At 37.3% G+C, this 22,004-nt stretch overlaps 1 protein-coding gene across 2 annotated transcripts in view; it reads left to right on the forward strand.

The window, feature by feature from the left end:
- The window catches only part of Kifap3 (kinesin associated protein 3), a 126,719-nt gene that overhangs the window by 11,420 nt on the left and 93,295 nt on the right, over positions 1-22,004 (forward strand). For both annotated transcript variants that reach the window (XM_021197673.1, XM_029538618.1), the window contains exons 4-10: positions 342-397; positions 1,620-1,761; positions 5,150-5,249; positions 6,602-6,726; positions 8,625-8,723; positions 17,278-17,456; positions 20,768-20,930. In XM_021197673.1, the coding sequence (XP_021053332.1) occupies positions 342-397; positions 1,620-1,761; positions 5,150-5,249; positions 6,602-6,726; positions 8,625-8,723; positions 17,278-17,456; positions 20,768-20,930 (864 nt within the window). The remainder of the gene's footprint in view (positions 1-341; positions 398-1,619; positions 1,762-5,149; positions 5,250-6,601; positions 6,727-8,624; positions 8,724-17,277; positions 17,457-20,767; positions 20,931-22,004) is intronic.

Genomic DNA, 22,004 nt, shown 5'->3' on the forward strand with positions numbered 1-22,004 from the left:
AGTCCCAGATTTTAGTGGGATTGCTTTGAGTTTCTCTCCATTTACTTTGATGTTGGTTACTGGTTTGCTGTAGATTGCTTTTATTATGTTTAGGTAGGGTCCTTGAATTCCCAATCTTTCCAAGACTTTTATCATGAAGGGGTGTTGGATTTTGTCAAATGCTTTCTCAGCATCTAACGAGATTTTTATATGCAAATATTTTATGTATTGAGAAAGTTTTCATCAAATATTTATTTTTATATCCTCAGTTTAGGCAGCATTAAACTCAACTGCTTAAAATACAGAGTCATTCCAAAACCCTTAAAAACTAATTCTCAGGGCTTTTCAAAATCTTTTTACAGAAAAAAAAGAAAAATCAAGCAAGCCTAAAGACCCACCTCCTTTTGAAGGGATGGAGGTAAGGTGGAGTGATTTCTGTTCTAATAAATGAAAGACCTTCAGCTATTGTTATCAATAATGCATATAGCCATGTTGTTCAGATGTGGAATTTGAAGTGATTCAGTTTAGAGATACCTGAAAAATCAATGCTTAATTGATTAAAAAAAAAACGTTTTGGTGGTGCTTTACAATACATAGTTTTAATTTTATTAAAATAAGTGGCAAAATATTCTGAATATTTTGAAATAAGTTTCAAAGTATTTAATCTTTTATAGTAGGTGCAAATTACATTGAAATACAGTGAGAGACAAATTGTAGAGTTTATATATGTTCCATTTTATTTTGCTTATACTTTCATATCAGCATTCTAGTATTTTACATCTCCATCACAGCCCTCTCCCTCCTCCCCTCCCAGTCCCATCCTTATAAATCCCTCCTACCATTGCCCCCTCCTCTTCTTTCACCAAGCCTTACATGGGTACCACCTCACCCTGGGGTATAGTTCCAGCAGGTCTAGGCACATGCTCTCTAACTGAAGCCCAAGCAGGCAGTCCATCCAGGTATGGGGAAGGGGTCCTATGGCAGGAAACAGAGACAGAGATAGCCTCCTGCCTCTTTTCCACTTGTTAGGGGACCCACATGAGGACCAAGCTACACATTTGCTACAGATGTGTGAGGCATCTAGGTCCAGCTCCTGCATGCTCCCTGATAGGTGGCCCAGGCTCTGTGACCCCCATGGTCCCTGGCTAGTTGACTCTGTGGGTTGGATCTTCTTGTGGTGTCCTTGACCCCTCTGACTTGCTCACTTCTATCTCCCACTCTTCCACAAGAGCGCCACTGAAGTTTAGCTGTGGGTCTCTGCATCTGCCTCTGTCTGCTGGATGAAGCCTCTCAGGAGACAGTTATTCCAGTGTTCCTGTCTGCAGGCATAGCAGAGTGTCATTGATAGTGTCAGGGTTGGCTCTCTCACATGGGATGAGTCTCACGTTGGGGCAGTCATTGGTTGGCTGCTCCCTCAGTCAGCTCCATCTTAATCCCTCCACATCTTGTAGGCAAGAGAAATTTTAGGTTAAAGGTTTTGTCAAAAGATTGATGTCCTATAATTTCTATCTACAAAAAGATGGCTATTATCTGTTCTTTGCTTGTTGCTATGATAATTAATATATTGATCACAAAATACCATCCATCTGACAGTGATTCTGTCTATGAGAGCTGCTGAGCGCTTCCTACCTCTGTTTCAGATTGACGAAGTGGCCAACATTAATGACATGGACGAATACATTGAGCTCTTGTATGAAGACATTCCAGACAAGGTTCGGGGCTCTGCCTTGATCCTACAGCTTGCTCGAAATCCCGATAACTTGGAAGAGCTATTATTAAATGGTGATTTCTCTTTCTAAATATTAAAAGTAGAAAATCATATAAAACAAACCTACTCTTGAAGTTTATACTGAGATCTTAAATATTTTATGTTTGCAAATGCACATATGCATGCTTTTCTTTTTTTGTTTTTTGTTTTGTTTTTATATATGCATGCTTTTCATGTCTTAATTTTGTATTTTAATTTTTTCTTCTATGTATTATGAATATTTTCAATCTATCACTTATCTTACTCGCTATGTTTCTCTTCAGGCCTTTGGTTCTCTTGTCCTTTGTTTTTGCAAGTTTGACCACCACCATGGTATGTTTAAATGTTGATGTCATTCAGTGTGGTAGTATACTCGGAGTGTGTATACCGTTAGGTCTTGAGCAGACAGTTTTAGCTGTTATTTCATTGCATACTTATTTTGCCCTGTCCCTACTTCTGGGGCTTCACCATGTATATGCTGCTATGATTTGTCTCCTCCAGAGATCTCAGAGGGTCTGCTTATTTTAACTGCCTTCTCTTTTTTCTTCAGACTAATCTAAAACATTTATATTAGTTTTTTCTGTGTCAGGTCTGCTAAGATTCCCAGTGAATTTGTATTTTAGCTTTTGTTCCCTTCATTACAGATTTTCTGGTTGTGTCTTTTCTTTTCTGTTCTTTTCTTTTCTTTCCTTTCCTTTCTTTTCCTTTCCTTTCCTTTCCTTTCGTTTTCTTTTCTTTTCTTTTCCTTTCATAATTGCTGTCTTCTTGATAAACCATCATTCACATTCCCTTGAATACCTGCCTTTAAACCTGTAGAAATGGTTCACGCATTTGTGTATATATCTATGTATTTAAATGTTTGTACATGTGTGAGTTTGGAGATCCTAAGAGGGCATCCATCAGGTGTCTTACTTTTATCATTTTCTACATTTTCTCTGAGGCAGAGTCTCTGCTTGAGTCTGGGACAGGTTTTCACAACCTTGCCAGATTCCCACACATCTCAGAGATGCACCTATTTTCACCCCCTTAGAGCTGCTGGTTAATGATGTGAGACATGGCCTGGTGGCATGCTTGGGGACTGGAATCTGACCTGTGGTCCTCGTGATTGCACAATGAGTGCTCCTCACTGCCACTCCACCTCACCAACCCTTTCCTTTAATTTTCTGAATGTCATAATAACTGAGTTAAAATCCTTGTCTAATAAGCTCAGGGTCTGTGCTTTTTCATGGACAGTCTCTATTGATGACTTTATTACCTAAGCATGGGTCATACGGTTCTCTTTCTTCCTATGATGAGTTGTTTTGTTGAAACTATATGTGGCAACTGTATAAGTCAGATTCCTGACTCCCTAAGGCTTTTTATTGATGCCATTTGTTTGTTTGCTGTGTTCTGTGGTTTAATTCTGCAAATTAATTAATTGGTATCCCTTCCCTTATAGAGTCACTGACTTCTGTGCTCCCTTAGCTTATTATAGTTAGCAGTGACTGGGCAAAGACTTTATTAAATGCCTGATGATAATGTCTTCTTGCCCTTTCTGAAGACCTGTGTATGTTAAGTGTTGAAACATTTCACACTTCAGGCTCTGCTTTCCCCCTGACACACTGTTTCAAATTCAGCCAGAATTGATAGATTGGTGGCTTTTTAGGTTTTTCTATAGTAGGCATACAACTGTGTACCTTTATAGACTTAAGAAGAATTTGTTTGACCCCTTTGAAGCTCCTGAAAATACCTGAATTTTAGCTTTGCTTAAAAAAAATAATAATAGCCTTTTTGTTAGTCCTGCTAACAAACTCTTAAGCCTGTCTCCGGCATTATGATGCTACCACAGTGCTTTTATCCAAATACCCCCAAGTAGAAGGCTGTTTATACAAAGCAAGCTCCAGGTCAAGATTCTCTGTACCCCATGCACCCAGCTTTTAATAGGCAACTGTGGTATGGAATCTAAGGGAAGCTTCAGACTGTGTCTTCCTTAGCTTCTGTGCCATGCCTGCCTGCATGCTGCCATGATCCTGCCTTCATGATAATGGACTGAACCTCTGAAATGCAAGCCAGCCCCTATTAAATGCTGCCCTTATAAGAGTTGATGGGGTCATGGTGTCTGTTCACAGTAGAAAAAGGCTAACTAAAACAAGTAGGTATAGAGATGTAAGTTGGGGTTTCTCTGTTGTTCAGTCCTTCGTTCCCATGTAGTTAGTGATCAGAACATGGACTTACCCAGGTATCCAATTATTGATCAGAACATGACCTTACCTGGGTATCCAGTTAGTGATCAGACCATGACCTTACACAGGTATGTACTTATTGATCAGAAAATGACCTTACCCAGGTATCCAATTAGTGATCAGAGCATGGCCTTACCTGGGTATCCAAATTCCTTTTGTTGTTCCTGTGTGCCTTCTGTTTCTTCGTGGACAGATGTTGTTTCTTAAGGAGACTGTCTCCTTTCTATGTCCACTTCCACACAGTGGCAGGTATGCTGTTTTCTTCTCCTTCATTGCTCCACTTGATAAGGCCTATACCCATATAATACTGTTGGTGGTTGGTCTGTAGTTTTACTTGTGCTGTATAGAATTAAATCCAAGGACAGCATCCACATGAATACGTGAGAGAGTGTGGTAGCTCACTCTTAATTCCAGTACAGACACGTAATTTCCACATCAAGTTAGCTGGCTAGAAGCAACATTTAGGGAGCTCTGGATTCACCAGAGAGAGACTGTGGCAATGTGTAAGGTGCCAACAATTGAGAAAGACTCCTAGTAACAGCCTCTGGCCTCTGTATATATGTGCATACCCATGTGCAAACACATAGGTACCACAAACACATCCTCATGCCAAAAAAAAAATTATCTTGCAACAACTCGTTAAAAATTAACCTCATATTTACTTAATATCTCCAAATACTCACCTTCTAACAAAGATACTCATACTTCCAAGAGCTTATTTTCTGAAATTTCTACTTTTATGGTTTTTGTTATGTGTTATGGAAATATGACTTTCCTTCACATAAGTTTAACTTGTTTACCTTTATGGAGCTAAGCTGGCTGAACTGCTCATTTATATTCTGGGTATAGCCTAGTCTTTGTCCTAGTAGAGAAACTCAGAGGTTAAAAGAAGCAAGCAAAGTAATACAGTAGTAAGATCCCAGGCAGAAACAAGTCAGGAAGTGGACAGCCTTGGGTGATCTTACTGTCGCATTTATCTGATTCACAGCTGATTTCTTACTGCATACACATGTATGTCAGGTGGTTTGAATTAAAGTTATTCATCTAAATTAGCTTTCCGTATTGGAAAGAAACATCCTACTTTTTTGTTCCAGTTCCATCTTGGCTTTGTTACTTATTCATAAGTAGACATTTAAAACCAACCTCCCTTTATATCAAAGGAGAGGTAAATGATCATATCCGTATGTTTCCTTTTCTTTAGAAACTGCCCTGGGTGCGCTAGCAAGAGTCCTGAGAGAAGACTGGAAACAAAGTGTTGAGTTAGCTACAAACATCATTTATATCTTCTTTTGCTTTTCTAGGTAAGTATAGATTCTCAGAGGACTGATCGACCTCTATTGCTGTCTGCCTGGGTTAGCTGTCTTTGTTTGGTCGTGCTCTGCATCTTATGCTGGCTTTTTTCTTTGTTGTTCTTTCCTTCAGTTTACACTTCCCTATGCCTGCACACACACACGCACACATTCATATACACTCCATTTGGCATAATGGTGTGGCATATGATTATGGCTCTGGAGGAAGATGATCTCAGTTTGAATGCAGTGTCTGCTGTTTACTCTCTGTATAGTCTTGGTCATTTTACTTAATCTCTTTGGTCGTCAGTTCCTTCCTATATAAAATTTTCATTGTTATAGCTATGTTTTCTTCAGTACACATACTTCTGTATTTCAATTTTTATCAATTTAGTAAATACTGTGCATACAGTATAATAGTTTGATTAAATATAGCAATATATGAATGATTAAATCAAGGTGATTGGCATTTCCAACTCTGTGAACACTTAACATTTCTTTGTATTGGGCATGGTTGAATTCCTCCCTTCCAGTTCTTTCTGAAACATATTAAATTGTTGTGAACTGTAGTTACCATACTGTGCTATAAAACTAGAACTTATTCCTCCTATATTACTGTATGTTGGTTTTGGTACTCACTATCCAACTTCCCGTTATTCTCCATAAATTAGCTCTAGAAGTCTCTAGTCTGCTCTCTTTATATGAAGTCAACTCTTCCACATATCTGAACAAGGACATATGACGTTTGCTTTTCTTTGTTTGACTTATTTCATTTAACATAAATGCCTTCCAGTTTCATTCATGTTTCTAATAAATTATGAAGTTTTATTCTCTTAGTGGTTAAATATATTTTATTTACATGTATATGTTTTAATAAGGATATTACTGAGATTTTATGAACATTTTCTAGCCAATTAGATCTGAATAAACTAGCATTAGCAAAGAAATTTTATTCAATAAATGCTTGAATATCTAGCAAACATATATCCAGTAAATGAGTGCTTAGTGTTATTATAATACTTGTTTTGTTAGACAATATTCCAAAATGTATTATTAAACTATTTTAGTAGTTAATGTGGTGATTAATCATAAAAACATGCTTATGTTATTTAAGGTAAGGGTAGAATGTTAACATATATTTAAGATAATCTTGTAATTTCAAATTTTATTTAAATTTAATTTAAATTTAATTTTTAGTTTAAATTTATTTGGAAAATTACTATACTGTGGTTATATTCATCCATTGAAAGGTATGTCAGACTTATATTTTGTATGTTTTATGTTGGTTTAGGCCAAAACCACAATTTCTCCTATATGAACAAAGTGTACTCTTTTTAATGTATATTAAAATCTCTTCTTTGAAGCTTTTCTCATTTTCATGGACTCATCACTCACTATAAAATTGGAGCACTGTGTATGAATATCATTGATCATGAGTTAAAAAGACATGAGCTTTGGCAAGAAGAACTCTCTAAGAAGAAGAAAGCTGATATCCTTTCGGTGCCCTCTGACCTAGTGCCTGTGCTTAGGCGCTTTGGGTGGTAGGGTGGGCTTGTTCTTGACGGTTTTTTAATTTCTGTCACGCTATTTGGAAATCATGCAAGAATGTGTCAAAGGTAAAGATAGAGGTTGGACTGATCAGAATATACACAGTTGGACATGGACTCCTGTCTCTTCCCATTTGGACCAGTTAGTGAGGGAGAAGAGTGCCGCCTGCAGTGGTGCTGGATGACTGAGTAAGAGACTCAGTGACTGCACATGTGGCACCACTACATATGTTTGCTGAACATGGCTCGCCGCTGCTTATGCACTTCCTGGTGTCTGTGATGGGGACAGAGTACCTTTTTCCATGAACCGAAGGGAAACTAACTTAGAGTTTTACTTTTCTATGAAGTTCAGTTTTTCTAGTTAAGTAAGTTTTTCTTGTTGAAAGGTGTATAGAATGATAGAACCCATGAGATGAACTTTAGAAATTCTCTATTTTAATGTATCTTATGGGCTAAGAATTGTTTTTGGTTCTTTAACAAATTCTTTCAAACACTGTGTTATTGCCCGTTGGCTTGAAGCATTTTGGGGGTGGGTGTTTCTTTGCTTTTTGAGCTACAGTCTACATTCAGATAACTTCTATCCCTTGATTTTAGTTTTCCTTATTGAATGCAGTATAATGATATTCTCTTCAGCATTACAGTAATCTCATCTGAAGCAATTTATCATATGGTCTTTACAATTTAATTCTAGCTCAAAGGTCCTGGACTGACTATTCATACTTGTCTTAACATGAGGTGTTTTATAAATCAGCAAGCCATTGTAAGCAATAGCATTATTTGAATACACTACATATTCGTATCTCTTAGAAATGAAAGCAACATTCCTGTAAGAAAAGTGAAAAAACTGAGGCAGACAAGCAATCATAATGGACTGAAACTGCTTTATTGAATCAGTGAGAGATCCTGGCTTTTCTACAGGATGAAGGCTTAGTGCATGTACACACATAAGTAGCTATCAGTAAATTACAGCTATTTTTAATTTTTTTTTTTTTGTATTTTTTTTTTTTCTGGTTTGAATAGGAGTAGGATAGGTTGTTTTCCATACCTAGCCACATAGTTTCTGCCAGTGTAGCTGAGTCAGGCTGGGACTGAGATGTTCTTTATGACCAGGGGCTATCGCCCAGGAGCCTGATGCAGGGCTCTTGACCTGAGGCTATTAACCATTGAGTCCTGGTTGACCAAGGGTGGTGCATTACTTAAATCTTCTTTGTGGAACTCATGGGCCTGATTCTTTGGAATATCCCTCTCTTGGAATCTCAAACCTGAGCAAGGTGCTAAAAAGCTTTAGAATTAATCTGCATATTCAAATATTTTGGCTGTCTGCCTGAAGAAGAGTTTATTATTTTTAGCAATTACAGGAGTTACTGTAAGAAAGTAACGTTTTTAATAGAGCCACTTAGGGTCTGTTATAGACTTGACAACTTTCATAATATATTTGCATATAATTACTGAGAATCCAAGTATTTGGTGGAGTTCAAACATTTCCTCATACTAGGACTACAAGGGTATTATGGGACCTTTGGCTAACATGTCCCGTTTTGCACAGTCCTGCGGCTAAGATTTTAAATGGGTGGGGAATATAGCTCAAGTTGCAGCTTGGTAGCACATGCTTTTTAACCCAAGTACTCCAGAGGCAGAGCTAGGTGGGTCTCTGAGTCTGGGCCCAGCTGAGTCTATATAAGTTCCAGGTCAGATAGAGTTACATAGCAAAACCCTGACTTAATTATTAATAATAATGACAATAATTTGCATATAAGACATAATAGCACTGTTCTCAAAGTAGTCTTCAGTAGGTTTTCTTCACTTCAGTTCATGCTTGCAATCCTTAACTTGATTTTACTTGATGAAGACCTTGAAAATCAAACATTGAGAAAGGATTATGACAAAACCTTTAAAAAATATCAAGGACTTGTGGTAAAACAAGAGCAGCTATTGAGAGGTATGAGCTCCTATTCACTTCCTGTAACCTGACACTCAAACTAATAAAAAATTATTTTAGCTTTCAAATTCTGTTTCTAAGATTTGTTGAATAATAAGAGACTGTAATATTATATGGCTTTGCCGTCACTTAAGATGCAGAGATTTAAGATTTAGTTAGAATGGCATTGATCCTTTCAGTGAAGTACGATAGTCCTGGCTCGTGGTCAGCTATGGATTTTGGGTTATTTCATTGCTTATTTGATGACATTTGTACATGGAAATATTTGTATATGGATACGTTTTAATTCCCTGGTAGTTTTTAGCTTTTCTAGCTAAACTGAAGTTTTCAAATTTTGCTGTTGTTCTGTTTTGTTTGCCATTGCTAGGAACCAAAACAAGTACTGCACTGCTAGGCAGGCATCCTTCAGCTGCATCCTACCTCCCAGCCTCTTTCAAAGATCTGAAGTTGCATAGTTAAGTTCAGCCTCTTGAAGAGGAAGCCAGAACTGTTCATATTCAGTGTTTAAAAAGACTAGAATATAGTAACTTTGACCTGGGTCATCATATAAGCCAAAATACGTTACATCTTTAAAAATAATTGTTTGGTTAGAATTTAAAAACACTAAGTTGGTTTTTTTAAGAATAGTAGGCTCTATTCTTAACCAAAATAATTTATGCAAATGTTTTATGTTCTATTCACCCAGTTTTATTGAGAGTTAATTGATAGGTAGTAAACATAATTTGGTATATTTTAATTTATGCAAATAATTACTAGACTGTGACATATTAAACGTAGATATATCCACCATTCCATAGCTGCCTTGTATATCTATTGTCATTCTGTCAGTTTTTTCTTCTCCCTCCTTCTCTAGTAATTTAGAGGAATAAGTGAAATTATACAGTATCTTGTTTGGTCAGAATAAGGATACATCCATGTTGTTGGGTTTATCAGTATTTTTTTTCTTTTAATTATTCATATCTGATAATTTTCCATATTCTCTTATGGATTCTTTCTAGCTTATGGCAGTTGCTTTGCTGTGCTCCTTTGAGCAGTCATCTGTATAGGCAGATATCACTTGATGTTTATATCCTCAGAGATGGCACAGTGTGCATTGTTTAGCTACATTGAAGACTACCACTAAACAGAAGTGTTCTCCTTGCAGCCCTCCTAGCCAATGCTCCCACCATTAGTGCATAAAACTCCCAAGTTACTGAAAAAGACGGATAGGAGCTGGGTGGTGGCACACATCTTTAATCCCAGTACTTAGGAGGCAGAGGCAGGCTGATCTCTTGAGTTCAAGGCCAGCCTGGTCTACAGAGTGAGTTCTAGGACAGCCAGGGCTACACAAGGAAGCCCTGTCTTGAAAGAAAAAAAGAAAGAAGGAAGGAAGAAAGGAAGGAAGGAAGGAAGGAAGGAAGAAAGAAAGACAGAGAAAGAAAGAAAGAGAAAGAGAAAGAAAAAAAGAAAAGAGAAAAGACTGATATGATCAATATTATTAACTTTAATTTATAATTTAATATAATTGTACTCATGATTTGAACTTCTTCATATATCAATCTGCATTTCTTTTGTTGATGTCTCCTTTCATGTATTTTGTGTATTTCTTAGTGGGATTATTTTGTATACATACATGTGTATGTATATGTATTATGTTTGTGTTTGTGTGATATGTTTTATATAACCTTTATAAAATACATGATTTGTTCATAGTGCAGTCTGATTATATCTTTTCACTCACTAATAATGTCTTTTGAGGATCAGAATTTCTAGTCTTTATGAATTATAAAGACTAATTGTTATTAGGCACTATATCTATAATATCTTCCCTAACTGAAGTTCACAGTGATATTTTGCTGTGTTTTATTCTAGAAGTTCTGTCATTCCAGTGTTTGTAGTAAAATCAGTGCTTCATTTTGAATATATTTGAATGAGTCATTTTTTTTTTGTCATATGAATATATGCACTATTTATTTCCAAGATAGAATTAGTTTCTGTCTTTGCCAGAAAGTCACTCCTCCATATATGTGCATGTCTGTTTGGCACTTTGTCTTTGTCTACTCATCATTTTTGTGTAGTTTTTGCTGGTAGACAGCATAATGATTATAGAAAAGGTTTTATATAATTTTAAGTATAAAGCAGAATAGAAAAGAGCTTACTCAATGTGGTCACATGGGGAAGCAGATCAAAGAGATACAGAGAAACCCTCAAGTATGTCTTTGGAATTCTGAAGTAAAATCAATTCAAATAGAAGGTCAAGGAGATGTGCATCTAAGCAGTTCTGGTCAAGATGTGGTCCCACCCACTATTGTCCCATTCTTCTCTGGGTCTCAGTCTCATCCTGTAAGTGTTCTGACATGTTGTTAGACTGTGCAAATTCTCTTCCAGGGAGACAGATTTCCCATCTGGCTGGTGCCTTTTCCTTCTCTCAGCGTGAGATTCCTGAAGAAATTCCCATTTCTTCAGGGGTGCATTGTTTCAGGAGTCTGCTTGTATCTCTTCAGAATGTCATCAATTCTACCAGACTTCTAATATTGGTCCACTTCATGTTTTAGCACCTCAGTATTGATATGGAACATTTCCATGTCTGAAACAAATATAATATACAAAATACAAATAATGGCCAAGGTTAGAGCACATTTTGTTAGTGCTGGGTAACTATGCAAGAGAACCATTTTTCATAACCTCTTAGCATTTAGTCACTTTTGGAAGGGCTGGCACAAGCAATTTTGCCTTGTAGGTTTGAGAAACATCTCATCCTAAAGTCTAGGCTGGCCTTAGAATTATTAGCTTCTTGGTTCAGCTTTTCTAGTGCTGGGATGCCCACTATTTTAGTTCTGAAAGTCTCCTTCCCACCCTACCCTCCTTGTCTCTCAATACTTTCTTTTTTTTATTAGATATTTTCTTTATTTACATTTCAAATGTTATCTCCTTTCCTAGTTTCCCCTCAGAAAATCCCCTATCCTCCCCCCCCCACTCCCCAACCCACCCACTCCTATTTCCTGACCCTGGCATTCCCCTATACTGGGGCATAGAACCTTCATAGGACCAAGGGCCTCTCCTCCCATTGATGACTGACTAGGCCATCCTCTGCTACATATGCAGCTAGAGTCACGAGTCCCTCCATGTGTTTTCTTTGATTGGTAGTTTAGTCCCAGGAAGCTCTGAGGTTACTGGTCAGTTCATATTGTTGTTCCTCCTAGGGGGCTGCAAACCCCTTCAGCTCCTCTAGCTCTTTCATTGGGGACCCTGTGCTCTGTCCAATGGATGACTGTGAGCATCCACTTCTGTATTTATCAGACACTGGCAGAGCCTCTCAGGAGACATCTATATCTGGCTCCTGTTAGCAAAATCTTGTTGGCATCTGCAGTAGTGTCTAGGTTTGGTGGTTGTTTATGGGATGGATCCCCAGGTGGGGCAGTTTCTGGATGGTCATTCCTTCAGTCTCTGCTCTGAACTTTGTCTATAACTCCTTCCATGGGTGTTTTGTTTCCCCTTCTAAGAAGGATCGAAGCATCCACACTTTGCTCTTCCTTATTCTTGAGTTTCATGTGTTTTGCAAATTGTGTCTTGGAAATTTTGTGGGCTGGAGAGATGGCTCAGTGGTTAAGAGTACTGGCTGCTTGCTCTTCCAGAGGTCCTGAGTTCAATTCCTAGCAACCACATGGTAGTTCACAACCATCAGAGGGATCTGATGCCCTCTTCGTGTGCATCTGAAGACAGCTACAGTGTACTCATATACATAAAATTAATACTTTCTGAAGACATTGTTGATTAACCATCTGGCGGTTTGTTCTTCATTGTCCCACAGTCCTGGTTGATCTGGGTTGGACCCACACTGGGGGAAGACGGAAAGTGACAGATGGAGCTAGTGCCACTAAGTCTTTCTGGCTCAATTTAACCAGTGGAATATAGAAGAGATGGCTCTTGGGTTGGGTTTACATAGGGTCCATTCTGCTTGTCTTGTGGGAAATATCCTAGCATCTCAAAATGTTCATGTTTCTTTGTCAGAAGCTGTACTTGTATATACGATTGTTAACAGTTTACTTATAAGAATTGGCAAAAACGCAACTACCAGTAATACACAACAGTCAGCTAGAAGACTTTACAAAAACAGCAATAAAAATAAAACTATTTTGAAAAATAAGTAACTGAGTACAGGCTTGCAGATATCTAATGCTTTTCAATCTTTAAACGGCTTACATGGTATGAATTGTCTCACTTTGTCACACAGGACCACCTCTCTTGTGGCTTCAGAATTAGCTCAGGCTATTCATCCTGGCCCATGGCCAGCAAGAAGTAGGGCATGTTCTGACCTGCTGTGCTGCTAGCTCAAGGTGCCTTCTGGCTGGCTGAAGCTAGAGTTACTGTCTCTCCTTTAGCCACAGCTGGTTGCTGCAAATGCATTGTGCAGAGCAATAGCTCTTGGCTACTTTGCATGTATGAATTTTACATGTTCTTTAACTGTTAATTTTGCATAACATGTAAATTTTAGATACACAATTATACATGTTTCTAGTCAGTTGCATTGTGCATCAAATACACTAACAGTTTAAAATAGTTGCTTTCAATGCAGTCATCTAAAGCCTGCAACACAAGCTGGTCAGTTTTTTAATTTTTTATTAGAGTTTAACTTGCTCTGTTTTGTTGTTTTAAGATGGAAGCTGAGGCCATTTGTCTAAGAGTTTAGTTTAGAACACAAATGTTCCCTCTGACTGTAACCCACATATTTTCATGGGTTTTTTTTTTAATTTATAATTTTATTTGGTTAAGATCAATTTCCATTTCCCTTTTTTTAACTCATAGGTTATTTACACAGCAATCATTTTGTTCCAGATAAGTAGGGATTTTCCACGGATTTTAGTGTCATTGATATATCCTCTGCTGTGTTTAATGTCCGTTGCTTTCTGATTTTTGTCTTCACGTTCACTAGACTTTCCTTCTCTAAGTTCCCGGCAGTATGTTTATATTCCATTTCATTGCTAAGAACTTTTAGACTTTTTTATTTTTATTTTTTGGTCTCTCACATGTCTCCCTAACTTCCCCTACTTTTGGGTTGTATCTCCTATGCCTTTAAATGGCTCGATAATCTTTGATTGTCTGCCAGATGGTTTGAAATGTACATTATTCCTTATTCATATAAATGGTCTTTTATTATGGGATGCTGGAGAGATGGCTCAACAATTTTGAGTACTCATTGCTCTTACAGAGGAGTAGTGTTCAATTTCAACACACACATTAGGTAGGTCATTTCTACCTCTCCAGTTTTGAGTGATCCAGTACTCTGTTCTAGCCTCTATGAGCACTGCATACATGTGGTGAGCATACAGACAAGCAGGCACACACCCAAGCATAAAAGCAAAGTAATCAAGTACTCAGTTAATTAAAAATTTAATAAATATTTTTGAGTTTTGGGAAATAGTTTAGCAACCTGGAAAGATTTTGAGCCTTTTAGGTCTTGATCTTGATTTGTGAATATAAGTAGAAATTAGTCTAAATTTCCTTACTACTAAGACAAGACACTTTGAGAATTCTTCAGTAACCTATAAATTACAAGATTTCCAGTGTGAGCTGTTTCTTTTCTTGTACAGCACCATGTGATTTCTCTTCTAATCCTTTTGTTGTTGTTGTTGTTGTTGTTGTTGTTGTTGTTTTGTCCCTGGGCTCAGTTGGATCCTAAATATACTTGTGCCCAACTGTACCCTATTCTGCACACAAGGGAGTTTATAGAACTCCAGAGTTCTCTCTGTGGAGCTGTCCCTTCCCCAGTGCTCTTCTGGGTGATTTTGCTTCCAGCAGACCTTCAGTCTATCTCCGTGGCTTGGAGATTTGTCAGGTTCTGCTTGGGTTCTTCCTTGTGTGGTAATGTGGAAAATTGGCCTAGACAAACTTCTAGGCAGTCACAGGGGCCTTCTAGGCAGTCACAGGGGTCTTCTAGGCAGTCACAGGGCTGTTTCCTTTGTTTCTTACCTCTCAGAGATTACTACAATTAATTGTTTGATGTCTAGTATTGTGAAAACCTTAGTTTGTGTATTTTCATCTTTTGTTGTTTGTTTTTAATAAAACAAATCTCTAATGAAGTTGCTCAAAATGGCTCTCTTTAAATTATTCTCACACAGTTCTGAAGCCTAGAAGGCAAAAATTAAAGTGATATCATGATCATGTTTCTTCTATTGGCTCTAGAGAATAATTACAACTTGTTTGTCATTTTGGTATCTCTCAGCTGTCTAATACTTCTTGGCTTGTTTTTTGCAAATCACTCCCTACTCTGCTTGCATTTCAACCAGGGCTTCAATTACTAGATTAAGACTCTCCCCTAATTGATTATTACATTATCTTATTTACTACAGTTGCAAAGACTATATTTCCAAGTAAAACCTAATGCTAAGGTCCTGTTAGATTTCAGGTAGGCACTGTTCAACTCACTGCATCTCCTTTGGCTATACACAGAAGGCTTCTGTGTGCTCTCCACACAGCTTAAACAGCTTCTTGCATTATCATATTGCATGGAAGCTCTCAACATGATGCAGCAGGATAAATAACTGAGCTTGGGACGCTGCTGGGCATGTGTTTTTATTTAGTTCTGCTGCCTCCTACCTATGTAGATAGGGCAAGTTACTTAAGTTATGTACAGCTGGTTTTCCTGTCTATAAGATGTTTATGCTACATTGCTTATAAATATTTTAGAATTATTTAAGTTATTTTTGTTGAGTAGCATAATAGCTGTCATACATGCAGTATAATTTACCTTTCTATGGCAAATTTTGCTAAATAAATATTTATCAATTTGTACTAATATAAGTATGTTCCATCTTCTTTGCATTGAGATTTCATGGTAGATAATAAGAATGTCTTAAAAGAAGGCTAGGGAAGTGACGTATGCCATGACTCTAGCTAGCATTGGGGTAGCTTAGATGGGAGGGTCACAAGTTCACAGGCAGCCTGGCCAATGGTTAACTCCGTCTAAACAGACAGGACTATTCCATGAAATGCCAGGAACAGTAATATCAGGGCATTAAAGAAGACAAAAAGGATTATATTCACCAATAACCTACAGAATTTTGACAAAATTTTTTTCTAGCTACAGTGTGAAACTTCCTGTCAAGACAGAACATAAACTATGAACATAAACTATGACCTGTCATATAATTGTCACCTTCAGAAAGGAAGCTGTTTGATTTCTGTGGGGAACTGATATCTTTATTACAGGTGTCTAAAGGACATTTTATTTAGAACTGGTAGAGCCTGCCCTGATCCCCATCTGGCATAATAACAGTGTCAGGAGCCATCTAGGAAAGGTTAAGGCTACCAGGCGACCTTGCTGGAGATGGCCCACCACTTTTGCATGGCTTAAGATGGATGAGCTCTTGAGAGGCAAAGGTCCCAAGAGGCCTCATCTCAGGATGGCTTCTTGTAGCTGATATGCCTTTCCTGTCACTCTTACATAGTCTAAGGATTCCTGAGCATTAGCCCACCCTATTGTTCAGATCAGCATAAACATGAATTTTCATGAACTAATTCATGTTTAGGTGAATTAATGATTTTACAAAGTTCTGACTTAATTCAAATAATCTTAGGAAGAAAGTTTTAAAAGATTGTTTTAGTTGTTACCTATAAAGGTGTAATAAAGTTAAAATCAAGAATAGAACATCCTCACTCCTCATGTTAAGAGTAAAGGCTGTACAATAAGGAATACAGTGAGCTTTCACAATTACATTAAAGAGATATAGACTTGGGACAGGTTTGTATTCAAAGAAAAATATTCAGGTCCAAGGATGAAGCCACAGATGTGCACTGTGGTAAGGACGTAAGGAGCCTTTTACTGGCAAGGGAAGGGGCTTGGAGCTGGAGAGAAGGGAGTCCTAACAGTTAAGTTTTCTTTTCTCTTTCTTTCTTTTTTTTTATCTCCTGATGCTAACAGAAAGAGTTTATTACCAGAATCCAATAGCTTTTTCCCTTAGAATAGCACAAAGTTATAGACAGAATTGCCAAAGATAAATAAAGTTTGGCATTGCCACTGACTCCATACCCCTGGCTGCCTTCCTCAAAAAAGCTGGTGCTGTGGAGCCCCCAGCAAGTGGTACTTCTTAACTATTGCAGTAACTAAAAGAAAATGGATTTGAATATGAGAAATAGATGCTTTTGTGTCCTCATAGGTCTCAAACTACCCCAAGTGATAGTGTGTCTCACAGCAGCCACTGGAGACTGAAATTTTGTGTAATGATATCTTTATTTTGTATGTGTAAAATTATTTCCCGTTTATTATTGGCTGACTTATATATCATTAATTGCCATTTAATTATTATTAAGCTCATGGAGAATTTAAAAGGCTGTGTGTTAGCTTAAAAAAGTAATAAAATAAAATAGAGGAGTATGATTCTCAATGTATTACATAATATCTATGTCTCATTTGATCAAGCTTGAACATTTTAATTACTTTAAAAATTTTAAATACAGAACCTTTTAGAACTGTGTTTATGAACTGAAATACAGAACCTTTTAGAACTGTTGGTTGATTTACAGTCACTGATTCCATATGCCATTCATTCAGCCCTGGTGTATTTTCATTTCCTAGTTGCTCTGTATTTGCTTTTGAATCTTGCGGAGGACACGCGTACAGAACTGAAGATGAGGAACAAGAATATCGTTCACATGTTGGTGAAGGCTCTTGATCGAGACAATTTTGAGCTACTGATTCTGGTCGTGTCATTCTTAAAGAAACTCAGTATTTTTATGGAGAATAAAAATGACATGGTAATGTACAAAGTTTCTTCAAGTAATCCATATTGGTCATTTTAAAGTTAAGATATTCTGATAAAACATATTTTCTATCCCTACTAAGGTAATTGTGAATATTTTATAACAGCTTCATTAGAAAATATCACCGATATCATTACTATTCTAGATAATAGAAGCTTTCTGAGGAAAAATATTTTCTAATATTCTAAAATAGATATACATGATATCTTTAAGAAAATAGCTTATACTTTCAGGTTCATTTGGTGTTACTTAAACTATTTTACTACTTGTATTTCTGATTTTGGTGTATTCACGAAATGCTTATAATTATGATCATCCTGAAGTGGTTAATATATCAGAAAGTTCTAGACATTAATATTATATTTACATTTAATTTCCAATGATATAGAATTGGAAGATAGGAAACAGCTCATCTCATCAAGTATCATTTTTATTGGGGAGAAAAAATGAGGCTCAGCAAGGTTAGCTACTCACTCAGAGTTATAAGAAGTGTTCAGTTTTGTGAGAAGTCAGATCTTTACTTTAGACATACGTGCTTGAGGTTTACATGGGAGGAATGCCCGTATAAGTGACAGCATCTTATGAAATTAGTACTTTCAGAGCTCAGCTAGACAGTACATACCTGGCACATTTAATCACTCTGGTTTTCCCCTGAGAGAACAAGGACCACAGACACCACGTGCTGTCCTAAGAACATCTCTCAACTCAGCTTCATAGGCTGGGGGAGGGGTGCTCCTGAGAGGGAGAACTTCATCTTTATTTTTATTGTTGTTGTGTAGTTGGTTGGGGTTTTCTTTGTTCAGTTGGGGGAGGTCTTTTGAGACAAGATGTCATTTAACTCAGGCTGTCTTCAACCTTATGTAGCAAGGTTGGTCTTAAGTTACTTATCTTTTGCCTCCACCTCCCAAGTGCTGGGATCACAGGTGCAGACCCTTTAACTCCATTTTCTTCTTGTTGCTTTCAAGCAATACTAACAGAAAGTTTTGTAATGATTTCATTGATAACTTCATATCTTTATATAATGTTTGGATCAAATCTAACCCACACTGCTCCTGCCTCCCAATTCCTCCCCTACTCCCCACCATATCCCACCTTCCTTCCCGAATTCATGAACTCTTTTACTTTTTATTTTATTTAACTCACCGAGTCTCTAGTGCTGCCAGTATGCTCATGGTATAGAGTGAGTTACTGGAGCACGGGCGAGCTCTCAGGGCTGCATCTCCTAAGAAAAGGGACTCTTCCTCCCCAGCAGCCGTCAAGTGCCAATAGAATCTCAGCTAGGGACGTGACACAGCACTCATCTCACCTTGCCCATGTATATTTTAAGTAAACTTAATTTTTACCTTAAAAATAATTTTAATTCATGCTTTGAATTATATGATAGCTATTATAGAGTAGAAATAAAATATATTAACCCGGCATCTCATTTATGCACATAAGAGTATGTCATATTAGCATGTAGTTTTAAAAGCAGTTGTGAAAAGATGGACATCATATGGGTTTGCTTATCGTTTTGACTTATGACTTCATTTTAATATATATATATTAAATGCAAAGCTCTTATCAGTTACAGGTTTTCATGTATTTTATTCTTTTCTGTAGCTTATCTTTTTCATTCTCCTGTAAAGAGCAAAGGTTTTAATTTTGGTAAAGTACAGCATATAAAAAAAATGTCTTTAGCAGGTTGTGGTCTGATGTTGTATTGAAGCATTCTTCATTAACTCAAAAAAGCTTCCTTCAAGTTTTGTAGGGTTTTGCTGTTATTTTAGTCTGGTCATTTTATTGTGAGTTCAGTTGGAATATGGCATGAAGTACAGATCAAGATGTACTTTGGGGGTTAAGAGCGCATGCTGTTTTTGCAGAGGACCGTTATTCTATTCCCAGCATTCATAGCAAGCAGCTCACAACCACCTGCTGCTCCAGTTCCAGGGGATCTGATATCCTCTCTGGGCATCTGCATGCATTTCATGCTTATACAGACTAGCAGGCAGGCACTCACATGTACATAAAGTCTTTACAAAAAGATTTGCTTGTGAATATTGATGTCACCTTTGGTTTTGTTACAGATCTAGTGTTAAAAGATAAATTGTCTTTCTTGCATTATGAAATAGACTTTATTTGCTTTTATTTTTCAGTTATTTAAAAATGTAATTGGCTAGGGATGTAGCTTCATGGCAGTAGTGCTTGGGTTTGTTTTTTTCAGGATGAAGAAAAGAAAGAAATCTTTATTCATTGGTTGTGCTAAAACAGGTGGTGGGCCATATTCATCTCACTAAGCACAATATGCAGAGTCCTAATCTAAAATTTTAGCTACTTCTTGCAGTCTGGTGGTCTCTCCCAGTTTAATAAGATTTCAAAATAATATCTTGAATTAAGCCCCCAAAATTTGAGGTTTTGCCTTTAGTGTCCCAGACTTGTATTTGCATTACTAGTTCTTCATTAATGGCATAGACAACTCCCTTATTAACCACATAGATAAAGGGCCTGAGGCCTCTTTTCTTAAGGTCTTACAATGCTGGTCTTTGGCTATCATCTGGAATGTTTGATTTCAGAGGGGTTCCATGCCAAAGAACCACTCTGACCTATCACCACTTGGATTCACATTTGCAAAGAAAAGTCTGCTACAAATAAAATAATGTTGACTTCCTTAGCTGAACATTAAACACCTCCATAATCTGCCTAAGATTTATCTTTAAGTTTCTGCTAATCTCGATAACTTTATCCTGTGGTCATAGTTAAGCAATTGTAATTCCTAAATAATGTTCCCTACTGGCTTCTTTCACTCTGTACTAGCAGTACTTTTCTTAATCAGAAAAATAATTTATATTCATTAAGACTTTGTTCTGAATCTGAAGTCTTCTCTTCCTGATGTGTTAATGACTCCTTCCCAGCTGCTTCCAGAGCACTTCTGGGCATCAGTTTCTTTGTTTATTGTTTATTATATTATATTTTTATTACTTGTCTACTCTTTTTAGACAGAGGAAGTCTTGAAAGGCAAATGAGACCTTGTCTGTTCTTGTCAGAGGCCTGGGATGTGATGGGTGGTGTTCAGTTTGCAGGATTTTCATTAATTGAATGCTCTTTGTTTTCCATCTGTGGCAGCAGAATGAGGGAGAGAGTAGATAGTGTAGGAGTGTGAAGAGTTCCTTTTTAAAAGTTTGATTTTAATATTAAAACGTTTGAGTTGAAATGAGATTATAAGCTAATTCGTACTTAAGAAATAGTTATACGTAAGAGAAACAGGTTATGTTGTAACCTTTTATATCTTGTTTTGTATTCTAATTCAAATATTTTTTTCACTATAGGTAGAGATGGATATTGTTGAAAAACTGGTAAAAATGATACCCTGTGAGCATGAAGATCTCCTGAATATCACCCTCCGGCTCCTCTTAAACCTCTCGTTTGACACAGGCCTGAGGAACAAGATGGTACAAGTCGGACTTCTCCCAAAGCTCACTGCACTCCTGGGTATGCTTTAACATTGATGACGCTGTTTCTCGACATTTGTCATGTTATTAGCTCAAACTAGTGTAGAAAAGATGTCTATGAAAAAAAATCACCCCTTATAAGTTCTTCTAACTAAAAATTGAAGAGTGAAAAAATAAGCATATTAATAAAATATCACCTATCCCAGGATTCCTAGTTGTAGAATGAACTGGAATAGGACCTTAAACACCTTGACCTCATTATTCTTCTGTATGGTTTGAATGTAAATGCCCCTCCCAGACTCATGTGTTCTAACATTTAGTGCCTTGGCACCATTTGGGGTGCTGTAGAACCCTTAGGAGGTGGAGTCTTGCTGAAGGAAGCTGCCAGTGGGGGCAGGCCATGAGGATGTATAGCCCAGCCACCCCTCCCACTCACTCTGTGCTTCCCAGCTGCCAGTGCATGACCAGCTACCCTGACCCTGCTGAGGTCTGGTTCACACTTTTAATTGTATTATTTTACTAAGTACTAACTGAAATTTTAGAGTTCCTTCTATGTTCTGGATTTTAACCGGCTATCAAACAGGAGGTTTATAATTTTTTTTTTCCATTCTGTAGATTCTCTCTTTATTCTGCTATTGCCTTTGTTCTGTAGACTCTGAGTTTTATATAATACTACTCAGTTTGGCCTTGTTCCCTAAGCTTTTGTGGTCTTTTCCAAAAGTTCATTTTCCACTATGATGTCTTGAAACATTTCTCCTGTAGTTTTGTCCAATAGTATTATAGTTATGGGTCTTATACTTAAGTCTTTAATCCATTTTAAGTTGGTTTTGTATGCGATGATTAAAAATGTCTAGTGTCTTCTCCATGTATATGATGTTCTTGCTAGTGCCATTTATTGGGAGCCTAGCTCTTATCCAGTGCCTGTGCTCAGCACCTTTTGTTGGGAATCATGATAGATGTGTGGGTTTGCCCCTAGCTCCTCTCCTCTAGTCCATTTCCCCTTCTTTTTTTCTTTTTTAATCCAGAACCTATAGTCTCAAGTTACTGTACCTATAGGTTTTGAAAGCACGTAATGTCTCTTGCTTTTTATTTCCTCAAAATTGCTTTGATTGGC

The sequence above is a fragment of the Mus pahari genome, chromosome 5 (assembly GCF_900095145.1).
Source record: "Mus pahari chromosome 5, PAHARI_EIJ_v1.1, whole genome shotgun sequence".
In the NCBI taxonomy this organism is placed as follows: domain Eukaryota; kingdom Metazoa; phylum Chordata; class Mammalia; order Rodentia; family Muridae; genus Mus; species Mus pahari.